The following is a 13,338-nucleotide window of genomic DNA, read 5'->3' as shown; positions in this document are numbered from 1 at the left end:
GGTTCATCACAGACATCAGTTTGTGATAGGCGTTGCAAGGCTTGAACCTGGTACAGCGCTGGGACAGCCCTCACGCACCAGGAGTCACAGACTCAAAAAAGAACTCAACAAAATGTTGAAAAAGGTTATTCAAAAAAGGACTGAGGGCTAACTGTCTCCGGATCAGCACTAGGCTGGTGTGGAAAAAGAAAGAACTGACGTCACTGTGCATGGGTGGCATCTAAGTAGGCAGTGCGACTTCATCCCGGCGACCACAACGCCAACGACGGACGCGGAGTCGACCGACGCCACCTTCCGACACACAGGGGTCCTGCTAAGAAAAATGTATCCGGATCCAGACTGACGCCTGGGGGTAGTTTTATGGTAAGGAATCTACAAGTAACTGTCTCTTACAGATGCAGAAGTACACCCCTGACAGGCTAGTAGTCCTACACTACTAGAAGCATTCTTACACCACAAACAGACTAGCAATCATACACTACCAGAACTCTTACACGCCTCCACTGAATTCCAGTCACACACTATTGGAAGCGTTCTTAAACCCCTAACATACTAGCTGCCTCTCGACAGAAAGCACTCCTCTCGGAGTCCCAGTCAAACACTACAAGAAGCACTCTAACATCATTTAGAAACTAGTTCTCAAGACATACCTCAACCTGCTTGGAAAGAATGACTGCAAGTAGGATTGCAAGGCTTCCCTATGCTCAGGCATTAGTTGTAGCCCACAACAGTGACAGGCTGGAAAAAACGAATGTGTTTCTCGCATTTTAGAATTATGCCAGTCCTACTGGTAATGCCAATGCTTGTTAGGTCAAGTTATATCATTAATTTTCTTTCTTTTAAAGTAGGTTAAAGCATGATATTTTATTTTGAATTTAGGCATGAATATAGAGCATGTAAGGTTGCAACCAATTTAGATGTATCACACGTCGGGGTCATATGATGATTAAATAATTATATTTAATATTTTAGAAATAAACCTACAAAATAATTATGTTGCAGGGCTATCTAGTGGTAGACATCGGATTAATAGGTGCAAAGTCTTTGTATACATTTTCACTTGTGTGCTCTAGAAACATGTAACATGCATAATATGTGGATTGTAAGTGCAGACCTCAAATCCTTTTTCTTGCAGAGCCTCAACATGTTCCGAGTATTCCTCCTTCAGGATCTCATTGAGTTTTGATGGTATCGTCTCACCTGGCCGCAGTATGCCCTGAAACACATAAAAACCTGTAGTCTGTAACCAATCCCAGGTGTTGTAATAATGGAGAAAGGTAATTGATCTGTTAAATAAAAAATATGTGGTGAGCGAAGCACAGGTGAAAATAGCTTTAGAAGAAAGGAGGTGCTTATTCTGGAGTGCAGAGAATTTAGGAGACCTGTTTGTTTCCACCAAGAAGAAAGGCACTCTGTCTCCTCAACTGCTTATGATGGATAAGGCATGTAAATGCAGGAGGAAAACTGCAATAAGACATATAACGGACTGTGAATGATCTGGAGAAGCAGTACTGAGGGTCACATACATCATACAAATGGCAAACCCACTGTATACATTACCAAGCCTTCAGTCGTGCTTCCTCAACACTCTCTCCCAAACAGTCCTGCAACACAACCCTATTTGACCTGTCATCCTTAGTCTTCCCTCAATGTTTGCCTGCTTACATCCACTTTTTACTCCATCTTTTTGTTGGCCATAGGACTCTGAGCACTTTACCACTGCTAACCAGTGCTAAAGTGCATGTGCTTCTCCGTTAAACATGGTGACATTGGTGTATACCTGATTGGCATATTTAGTTTACCTGTAAGTCCCTTGTAAAGTGGTATACCATATACCCAGGGCCTGTAATCTAAATGCTACGGGTGGACCTGCAGCACTGGCTGTGCCAGCCACACAAGTAGCTTTTCAAACCTGTCTCAGGCCTGTCTTTGCAGGGCCTGTGTGCGCAGTTTACTGCCACTTTGACTTGGCATTTTAAACGACTTGCCAAGCCTTAAACCCCTCTTTCATTAATCATAGTTAACCCCTAAGGGAGGCCCTAGGAAGCCATGTGAACAGGGTGCATTATAACTAAAAGGCAGGACATGTACTTTTAATTTTTACATGTCATGATAATGACAAACTGCTACGTTCATTTTTCACTGCTATGAGGGCTGCTCTTCTCAAAGGCTAGCATTGGGAATTCCATAAAAAGCCTTTTAAGCTGCTATTCCTGAACAGAAAGGAGTAGATACATCATGCTTCATATCTTTGTAATGGTGATGATAGATCCTCTTTAGTGGTAAAGTTTGCTTTTACATTCCCATTTTAGAAATGCCACTTTTAGAAAGTAAATAAAATATAGATATGAAGATGCACTCCTTCCCTTAATTTGTTACATAATTTCATCCATTGCCAAATTTCATTGTAATGTGTGCAGACAGTGGCTGTGAACCGTCCCATCTCACAGCTTATGTAAAGTCAAACAAAGGGTGCAACTGTTGCACAAAAGTTGGGTGCACAAGTGTTGCACCCTTTGACATTTAGAGAGTGGACATTTCTATGGTCTTAACTTTGCTGTGTGTGTTTGCAGACTGTCTCCAATACACATCTGGGCTAGGTGACAGCTACACTTTGTGCATTCCCTTTTGACATCCACAAACACAGGAAGGGCTGGGTGGGACAGAGGACTCACCTGGATTTATCTTCATTCTGATATCCTTCCTGAGCAGGAATGAGGAGAGGAGAGCTCACACTTACACATGAATAGGCTGTTGACTGTCCCACACACAGGATTGATTACTCCCTAGCATATAGGACTGGGTTGAAAGGGATCCTTCTGCACTTTTTGAGTTGCTTTATAGTCACCCCTACATCAAAGGCACTTTTGGGTTTAAGTACTAGGGCTCTGACACTACCAAATCAGTACACTACTAGACCTGGGACGAACTTTACTGTAGGAAAGACTGCCATGCTAAAAGAATTGACAATCTACCCGGACTGACTGTTCTGAGGAACTGCTTCACTGCTTTACTGAGCTGACTGCTGCCTGCCAATCTCTACTCGGCTGATGACAAGGACTGGACCCGAGTGACCCCAAGGGCTTGTTGGCCTGCCTCCTGCTTTCTGAAGTCTAAGGGACACAAAAGACTTCCTGCAATCCTATTGGTGCTGCTGAACGCTACAGTCTGTGAATCCTACCTTTGCCTGTGACTCAGAAGTGGGTTCTGCAACTGTTTTCTACAAAAACGGACACATTGGATCGTCACCACGAGCCAGACAGGACTGATGCATCGCATTTCGATGCCGACGCACAGGCTGTTCGATGACAGCAGATCCACAGCCTCCCCGAATCGATGATGAAACTCTTCCTGGTTCAACGACGACGTATTGCCTGTATTTCAACAAAGCCTGCCAACAAATACGTGATCCGACTGTGTGAAAAAGATTGGCAGCATCATGCCCTCCATGTTGGCACTTTGCTCCACACAAAGTACGTTTTCAGAGGGCACTGAGTGGGTTCTGTTGCCGGTCTGCCCTCCATCACAGTCAGGCTAAACTTTGGATTTGTACTAGTCCCTCACGACCTCAAGAAACCTTGGTGACACCTTTTCTGCATTTATTCTTTAAAAATTCATATCTCGAGTTCTACTGATTGGATTTTTGTTGTTTTTATCTTGTTTTACTCAGATAAATATTCTCATTTTTAAACCTGTGTTGAGACATTTGGTGGTGTTTTCATTGAGTTACTGTAATTTAAGTGTTGCACAAATACCTTACACATTGTTTCTTAAGTTAAGTGTAGGAGGCTGGCTTAGTATATGTGCACACTTACTTAAGTGAAGCATCCTGGACTAATCCAGACAAACCTTATGGTGATTTTAGTGGTCTTAGACAACCATAGACAGCTTTCTAAGTGGTAGCTGTGGAGAGCAGTCTTCAGCCTTAGACAAGAAGGAGTGGAAAGCAGCGTGTTTTACCACTACTAATCATATAGTGTAGGTTAAGTGAAAAAGAACCACACAGTGTAGTTATAAAAATATGTATTTATTATAACCACTCACTAACACCTTGAAATATATTCTACCCGGAGATATAATCACAATACACACAATACTTCAATAATAGAACAGGTAAGTAGCACAAATACACAGTGGTCTCCAGGGGGAGACCAAACCATGTGCTAATAAAGGGGAATGCGAACTGCAACAGAAGACTTAGAAGAGCCAGGGACCCAAGGTAGTGTCCAAGCTAAGTACCCAGAAACCCCACGGAGGCTGGGTGCAGAATGGAAACACGACAGCGTGCTCAATACAAGTCAATGGGGAAGTTGTGGTTGCAGTTTTCAAGAAGAAGGGCCCTTCCCAGAGGACACTGAAGAAACCCCATGGAAGATGGAAGGTTGGAGAGTACCCCACCCATGAATACTCCAGGAACCAGGATAGCTACACCAGGGAAGCCGGGTGCATTGTTGTGAAGTAACGTCAGAAACCGCCGTAGACCAGAATGGAGGAAATCAGTGAAGATGCCGCTGGCGAAGAAGGTAAAAGAGTCCGGTGGCATCTAAGGGTGGATTATAGAAGAGGAGTACCTGCAAGCAGAGGGGACAGAGTCTATGCCACTCGGGAGTGACTAGGAGGCACAGAAGACCAATGACCACCAAAGAACGAAGATGAAGGAGAGATGATGGTGACCTTCTTGCTGCAGCTATGAGGACAAGGCATTGCTGAGGAAGACCAGGAGGCATTCACGGGGTGTCCCACATTGGAAGTCGAGAACCAGGAGGTTGGTTTCCGTCTGGAGCATCAACAAGCCTTGGCAGCAGCAACAGACAAGGAAAGGAAAGACGGTGCAGTGTCGGGACCAGCAAGTTCAAGGGACGCACCAAGTGTAGGAGAGTCAGAGCAAGCAAGCAGGGGAGCCTCCAGGATCCAAAGAAGACCCTTAAGAGGACCCACAGGCCAAAGGCACAGGAGCCGCAAGAGGACCTCGAGCAGCTCACCAAGGATGCAAGCCCATGGTGCAGAGAATGCGGTGAGGGCGAAGATCTTGGTAGCAGGAGATGCTAGAGGCTGGATCTTCTTGGAACCCAAAGATCTCTGGAGAAAAGAGTCAACAAGCCTTGGCAACAGCAAGTCAACGTGGTGCAAAGTGGTGCAGTTCCAATGGTTCCAACGAGGGATACTGGTCTCAATCTCGGTGAGAAGAAAGTGCAGACCTTAATGGAGTTGCAGAACTACAACCTGTGTTGCTGAGCCTTTCAGAGTCCATGTGACGTCAGGAGCAGCAGACCGCTCAGCTTAGTTGCGGTGCCTACAGATACAGGGGAGTGACTTCTTCACTCCAAGGGACATTCCTTCGCTTGTCTTTGATGCCCAAAGAACTGGAGAAGAACCGGGATGAAGGACAGGCACAGACAACGCAGAAGACTGTCAGGACAATGAGACCAGGCGCAGCAGGAGTTCTTCCAGATGCAGTCTCGGTTCTTAAAGCGAAGTCCAACGAAGTCCAAGGTGCCCAGACAGTTAAGGATGAAGGGGTTTTGGATACTGAATCTTGTCCCACAATGAATCTGATGATCCACTCACAGGTAAGCCCTTATGTATCCAAAGAAAAGGGTTTGACTGATTCATGGGTCCCTCCCAGAGGATGGGCTGGACAGAGGGGAGGATACTCCCATGTCCTTTGTCAAGTTTCGCGCCAAAGCGGGAGCCAACGGCTCCCTAAACTTGTTCCAACTGGAGTATGCAAGAAGGGCACCAAATATACCCTTTAAAGCAGACTGGTGGCTCTGGCAAGCGCCCCCACCCCAGCCCATTACACTAAGGGCCAGATGTACGACCATGACAATTTCCGACTCGTAAATTCTGCTTGATTGCGAGTCGCAATTTGCGAGTCACAAAATGCCATGTACAACAATGTCTGAGACACTGTTTGCGATTCCCAATTGGGTCGCAAATTGCATGCCTCATCAATATTCATGAGGCACTCACAATTTGCGTCTCCATTGGGAATGGCTGGCCCTCCCAAGGATGGTGGCCTGTTGGGCTCAGCAGACCTCCACATCTGGGACTGCTTTTAAATAAAGCAGTTCTTTTTTTAAATGCAGCCCATTTTCCTTAACGTTTTTGTTTCATTTTTCAAGGGCAGGTAGTGGTCCCTGGGACCACTGCCTGTCCCTAAAAAATATATTCCCCTGCATTTGCAATGGGGAATGGGAGTGCATTACCACCCTCTTGAAAAGGGCGGTAAATTGCGAGTGTTTTGTGATCGTAATTGCGGTCTCAAGATATTCATACATGGGGTAGAGTCGCTATTAGGAAGGGACTCCCATGAAACGCCCCTTCCTAATAGTGAGTCACACTTCCTATTTAGCGAGTCGCAAAAAATGGAGACTAGCTAAATAGGAATTGTACATGACCCTATTCATTTTTGCATGCGCAAACGGGTTGCTAACCCATTTGCGCATGCAATTTAGAGTTGTACATTTGGCCCTAAGTCCTGACTGGGAGGTGACAGAAAAGCCATTGCTCTACCTTCCCCTGCTCAAGCCTAGCCCAGCAGCAGGAGGGCAGAATTGTGTCTGTGGTGGGCACATGCACTGGCTTGCTGTTAGACCCTTAAAGACTGGTACAGGGAATCCAAGAGGACTCCCGAGGGGAGCCCGCCAGTACATGGGATCCTACATCCAACACTGGAATCAAAGTTGGGGTAGGGTTCCAACATGTTTGATAACAAACATGACGGGTTTTGGTATAGCAAATATATATTTAGATATCTCGTAATTGACTTGATGTCCACTATACGTCTAAAATGGCTGACCGCGCTTACTAAGGCGGGACAATAGACTCCTAGGTTTGTAGGGGTGTCCTGCTCATACATGGCGACCTCACACTTATAACCAAGCACCCTGCCTTCAGGACTGAAAGGCCTACCTTAGGGGTGATTTATAAGTTTTAAGTGCACTGACCTCAGATATAAGGAAGTATATCTGTTGTGAGTGGTGCTAGTACAGCTCACACAGGCTGAATGGCAGGCCAGTAATCGCAGTTTGAGTGGTCTCTCATGGGTGGCATAATATATGCTGCAGCCCATGGGAGAACTCTGGTGTACCTATGCCATAGATATCTTGGTACCATATACTATGTACACCAGTAGCCATTGGGAAGGTACCAAAGTACTTACCAAGTCCAATTTAGGGAGAGAGCACAGTGACTGTGGTCCTGATTAGCAGGATCCCAGTCAGACTAGTCAGAAAACAGAATGACACCAGCAGAAAGTGGGGATGACCATGAAAGCAGACCCTACTTTCCTACATTAGGCCGGACTGCTCTGTGCCAATCTACCAGAGGGTGAGCACAGGTTAATTTAGAGTGTGTATCTAACTTACTCTGAATAGAGTGGTGGTCCCTACCTGGAAAGGGGGCATACCTCTGCCAACTACAGACACTATTTCTAACATTGGTGATCAGAGGTGAGGACAGGACGTGTTTTTGTGAAATACCATTTAGTAATTCAGTATTCTCTACAACTCTGTACCTAAGACCAATTTGATTTTTTTCAATTCTCCCTGATTTACCTTTTTGATTTTCCTGCTAAATGATGTCTCTCTGTGGAAAAGCTGCACCTGCACCTGCAGGGATTCAGTTTGAGCTGGCCAGGTTAGAATGCTGCACAGTGCAGCAGCTGCAAGATTTTGCAAGGACTTCCAAGTTTCTACAGCGGGCTTTATCAGGAAGGTGCAGCTACAGAAAGCTTTGAGCACCTGGGCAGAGACCCAGGATGACATCCCAGAGGAGAAGCAGGAGATTACTGAGGAGGAGGGTGACCTGAATCTAGAGTCTGAAGTGGCTCTGGAACTGCCTGTAGAGGGAGACAACAACTTGCCAGGAATAGCAGTGGTTACCAGAGCAAGGAACAGTATCTCCTCAAAAAGCCTGTCCCAAGAAGAGCCGCCAGACAGGAGGGAGAAGCGAAAACTTAAACTGGAGTTTGCAAAGTTAGAGCAAGAGAAAAAGCTTACCAAACCACGATTGGAGACAGAATAAGCTCTGGAGGAGAGAAGATGTCCCATGACAAAACCTCAGAGAGCTGGGTATTAGAGCCCTACAAGCATGGTCCAGCAACAGCAATGGTCGTAAAATACCTATAGTGGCCAAGGGTAACTCCAGAGTTAGAATCCCACAGGTTTTGGGCCCAGATGTACAAAGAATTGGGATGTCGATTTCCAAATAGGGATTTTATCTGCATCGCTATTTGGAAATCAATATTCCTTATGTATGAAACTTTCTGTTTAATAATTGCGATTCCTATGGGTCGCAAACTGACCTACCTCATGAATATTGAAGAGGTAGGTTACTGTTTTCTACCCATTAGGATTTGCAGCCATCACTGGGATGGTGGCCTGCTGAGGTCAGCAGACCACCATGTCTGTGATTGCCTTCGAATAAAGTAGTTTTTTAAAATTGAAATGCAGCCTATCTTTGTAGGAAGCTCGCTCTTTATATAGAGGACCATGAGGCACACTGTCTAAAGAGTCAAGGCAACACCCAGTTGGTTTACAGAGGCACAAATGATAACCCAAATGCTCCTTTGTGGTAGTGTAGGAGAGCTGTTAGACTTATCAAAGGGTAGTGCTAAACATTTGTTGTACTCTCAGGCAATAAATGAGACACACACTCAAGAACAAATCCGAGACCAATTTAGAAAAATAAGTTGTATTTTAATATGCATTTTGATACCTAGAACTTTGTTATCAAGTAAGTCATTTTTTAAATATCGATTTTATAGGTAATTAAAAATGTTCACTTAAATGCTTCTTTACGCAGCAATGATTTCCTATGGGGAAAAAGGGCATACATGGCACACAGTTGTTTACATTTATCTTCTGTGGGTCTCCTTCCGGACTTAGGGTCCTAGGGGGCCAAGGTCCAAAGTGCCGCCAGCAGTTACTTATTACTTGCCATAGGGCGTTCTGGTACAGAGGTGCTGGTCGGATTAGAAAGAAGGTAGAAAGAAGAGGGGGGCACCTAGAAACAAGCTGTGGAAGTGGACTTGGAGACAAGTCCTGCAGTTCCCAATAGGGGGTTCAGGTCACCTGGGTCCTGGGGACAAGAGGGCATAGCCGGTTGGTTGGTACCGGGGCTGGGGTGCTTGGGTGCAGAGTGGAAAGGTCGGCTGGGTTCTCTGCGTCCTAGGGCCTTGTGGTAGTCTGTCTCACGGGTTGAGGGTGCAAAATCAAGACAGCTCGGCCACTTTGGAAGTGAGTCTCTATGGTGCTAAAAACACCTTGATGGCTGTTTGGTCTCTGTGTCGCTGGCGTCCGGACTGGACTCTCACGGTCTTTGTTTTCTGCAAGGGGTCTGGTACCACACGTATTAGTCCTGTGCCGCTTCGGTTGGTTCTAGTGTCCTCTCACTTGGCGGGGGGATAGATCTGACCTTCAGGAGCACAAGTGCCTCTTTCCTGGGGGGGGGGGGGGGGTGCTGTGTGAGGCTGGCCTAGGAGTGGAGACTTGGTCAACTGAACTTGGCTTTTCATTGTCAGTGAACTGCAGGGGAGTAGCTCCTCTGCTCCAAGGGAGATTTGCTGGTAATTTGCAAAGGGCTGGCAGTCTCCCAGGGTTCTTGGAAGATGCTCAGCTGCAGAACGAGTCGCTGGTCATGACTGTCGAGACTGGTCTGCAGGCAGGGTTTGGTGCCAAAAGTTCACAGTAAGTCTTTAATTCTCACTTTAATTACAGCTCTTTTTGGTCCTCTTCTTCTGGATCCACCAAACCAGACTTCCTGGCATCAGGAGAGCCTCCTAAATACTCAATTTAAGGGTGTTACGGGGAGTGACAGGTAGTAGCGAATGAGCTATTACCTTAAGGGTCTCTATACCCTCTATATGGCTACTTCCTGTTGGAAGTGGGCATAACCCTGAAACACAGAAACTAATTCCACCACAACTAAGATGGTGAAATTCCAAATTTCGTGTTCACATCAGGAAGCCCGCTTTAGAGCACGCCTCCTGACTAGCTAATTTTCCCACCTGTCCTGGTACCAAATCGGCCACGGGCAGGGGTTGGCATTTCCTCTGTTTAGGGAAGGCTTGGGTCGCATATCAATGGCAGCAAAGGCCTTTGAAGCATCCTGCCTCGATATGCTGATCACTTAGCCATCGAGCCTGGAGCAGATGACAACACCTCCGGCCGGAGCAGGCACTGTTTCTGCCCTCAGAGAGTGCGGGCTCTCCCTTGCAGGGGGTCAGAAACCATCTGTGGTGAAAGGCTGGTCTGTACCAGTCAACCAGAGCACTAGTAGTCGTAAGATTTTCAGAGGGCACCTCCAAGGTGCCCGCTGTAGGCATGTATTAATAAATCCATAACTGGAATCAGTGTGGGCATATTAATATGAAATGTTGGATTGATACCAAACTTCTCTAGTTTTAGTGAAGCCTTCATGTAGCTGGGGAACTCGTAATTACCAGTGTCCAGGACATGTATCAAAATGGCTTTCCTTTCCACTTGTAATATCTAAGAATCAACTTAGAAATCACAGAGGCATATCTGCTCATGCAGATATGTCCTCACATGTACTATATTGCACACTGCCTTAGGGCTGTAAGGCCTGCTGTAGGGCTAGGTTATCTATACTGCATGCAGTGTCTGCAGGCATTGCACACAGGAGGTGTGGCATGTTGCGTCTTCACTTTTCTCTGCACTATGTAACACAGCCTGCAATAGCAGTCTGCATGAGTATGCTGACGAATCCCTTTGGGTGGCACAATTAGTGCTGCATCCCTTAGTGGGCTTATTTAGTGCTCCAAACCCTAGGAACCTGTGTACCATTCACGAGGGCCTTACAGGGGGTGATAAAGGTATTGTCAATTTGGGGAATAACTGTACAGTTTAGGGAGAGAGATCTGGAACTGGAGACCTGGATAGCAGGAACCACACGCACTTTTGGACAAAATTGCTTCAAATACCAGGCAAAAAGTGGCTGTGATCGTGTCAATAGGGGGCAGCTTTCTACACAACCCCCACCCCCAAATGAATGAGAATGAGAGTAACCTTTACCAAGAGAGTCCTCATAATCTAAGTGCAAATCCTGGAAAGGCCATCTGCACTGGCATGGTTAGTCTCAGGTCTCTTCTCTACTGTAAAGTCCATACCCTGTAGGAGATGGACCACCTCATCAGTTTGCGTCTTTCACCTTTCATTTACATCAGCCATCTGAAAGGCCTGTGGTCGGTTTGGACAAGGCAGTGAGTAGCAAACAGGTATGGTCTCAACATCTTCAGGAACCAAACACCAGCAAAGGCTTCCCTCTCAATGGCACTCCAACACTGCTCGCTGGGGATTAACCTCTTACTAATGAAAGCAACAGGCTGGTCATTACCAGTATTGTTGGTCTGGGAAAGGACCGCTACTGTCCTAAGTTCAGAGGCATCAGTCTGCACTATGAACTGCTTTTAAGAATGTGTACCTTTAAGAATGGGTGCTCAGCACATTGCTTCTTTCAGGGTGTCAAAAGCCTCTTGACAGCTCACTGTCCAGTTTATCTTCTTTGGCATCTTCGTGGAGGTCACTAACGATGGGATCCCAGGTGTACATAAAGAGCACCATCTCCGACTGGAGGAAAGAATCCTGGGGTGGCTTGTGTACTGCTGGGGGGTGAGTTTGTCCCAGTTCCATTAATGGACAAGGGTGGAGTCTCTGAGGGCTACAGGAGCCAGCAAACTATGGTACGGAGTCAGCTGGTGTCCCCAGAGCAGGTAAATCCAATACATTCCACCAAGTTGTGGTGGCTGACAACAGGGAGGGTCATTACCCTGTGGCCCTTGTTTCCTTTGAGTACGGGTTACAGGTCTTCCAAAAGATGCTGTGAGCCCCGTCATGCCTGTAGACTGTTTGTCGAGTAAAGACCTTGAGGACACTATCTGGAAATTAGTGGAGCTCAAGGCTCATGTGGAGAGGTTGGGTTTCCCTGACTGGATATGTACTATGACAAGATCCGTGGCTGCATGGCAAGAGAGTCAGAAAGGGCTGGAGCAATGGCACAGCCAGCTGCTAAAAAGGGGAAAGGCAGACGGCGCGGCAAACCAGCCATTCTAGTAAGATGGATGGAGAACCTCCGGTGGTCGCCCCAGAGACCACTGAGGAGGGCACTGCGTCCCTTAGTGGCCTGCCTACACTTGCTAATGGCATGTGGAAGGAGGACCCGCCAAAGAGGAATTCTGTATGGCACAGAGGGAGTGTCCAACGTTTGAGGGCATGAGGAAACTGTCTGAAGCCCAAAAAGCAGGTGATGTCTCTGGGACTTATCACATTTACTGGGAGGACACCTTTCTTTACAGTGAGCCTAAAGCTCCTGTGTATGGGACAGCAAGGGCCCTGGTGGTACCCCAATGCCTGCCTACTGGAGCTGGCACATGAGATACCCCTGGCAGGACACTTTGCAAGGCTTGTCCCATGCTTGTTTTGGCCCAAGATCAGGACATCCTCAGATGCATTATTTAGGAACTGTGTAAACTGCCAGGCTAGTGGGAAGACAGGGCACTGGCTTAAAGCTCCCTTGAGATACTTTAGGAGTTGCTGGGAGGGGCTTTTAATGCACTTTCAGGGAGGCTTTTTAAAAAGTAATCACTCACTGTATTTTTAAACTCAGGTTCACCTGATTCTTCTGCCTGCATTCCCAGCTCCTTGGTCTGTTGCGGTTCTTCTGATTGTGCAGAGGGAGCTAGGATTTGTCTTGCCATCTCTCTCAGCTGTGCCCTGACGGCCACCATTGTGGATGGCTTGTGGCACAGCTGATTGGCATTTGAGACACTTATACCTGTACCACTAAAGGACAGCTTGGCGCTGACACGCAGCACACGTGTGCAGTGGGTGTGCCCCTGGTGTGCCAAAGGCAAGTCTGTCTGGGCTCACCTGCACCGACCGGGATCAGGGGCCAGATCACCTGCTCCTTTCAGGCTCCTAGAAAGGTCTTCAAACCAGCTAAAAGCCCTTCTCCCTAATTGCCTGGAGGTATGTTGGTCGTTGTTTCACCCTTCCATCAGCTGTTACCATTGCAAACAATGCCACTTCTCTTGCAACCCAAGGATCCCCCTGTACTCACTGACTATAGGTCTAGCACTAGCCCCTTGGGCATTGAGTATGTGAATAGTGCGGATAGAGGCTGCACGACTAAGTATGGCTTTTGTTCTTTTTAGTCTAAATTGTCCCTTCTCACCCAGCCGTCAACTACACATTCATAGTTTCTTCATCAAAAACACACCTGATGTCCTGTATCTGATGGAAACTTGCCTACATGAAGCTTTCATGCCAGATATTACCACTGCAGTACAACAGAACTATTGTATTTTTAAAAGGG

At 46.7% G+C, this 13,338-nt stretch overlaps 1 protein-coding gene across 4 annotated transcripts in view; it reads right to left on the bottom strand.

Moving 5' to 3' along the window:
- The window catches only part of LOC146808505 (transient receptor potential cation channel subfamily M member 2-like), a 2,014,188-nt gene that overhangs the window by 218,668 nt on the left and 1,782,182 nt on the right, over positions 1 to 13,338 (bottom strand). For all 4 annotated transcript variants that reach the window (XM_085623584.1, XM_085623586.1, XM_085623585.1 and 1 more), the window contains one exon: positions 1,115 to 1,216. In XM_085623584.1, coding sequence (XP_085479710.1) covers positions 1,115 to 1,216 — 102 coding nt within the window. The remainder of the gene's footprint in view (positions 1 to 1,114; positions 1,217 to 13,338) is intronic.

The sequence above is a fragment of the Triturus cristatus genome, chromosome 8 (assembly GCF_964204655.1).
Source record: "Triturus cristatus chromosome 8, aTriCri1.1, whole genome shotgun sequence".
In the NCBI taxonomy this organism is placed as follows: domain Eukaryota; kingdom Metazoa; phylum Chordata; class Amphibia; order Caudata; family Salamandridae; genus Triturus; species Triturus cristatus.
The sequence above is the reverse complement of the archived record's forward strand: the minus strand, read 5'-3'. Positions and strand labels throughout refer to the sequence as shown.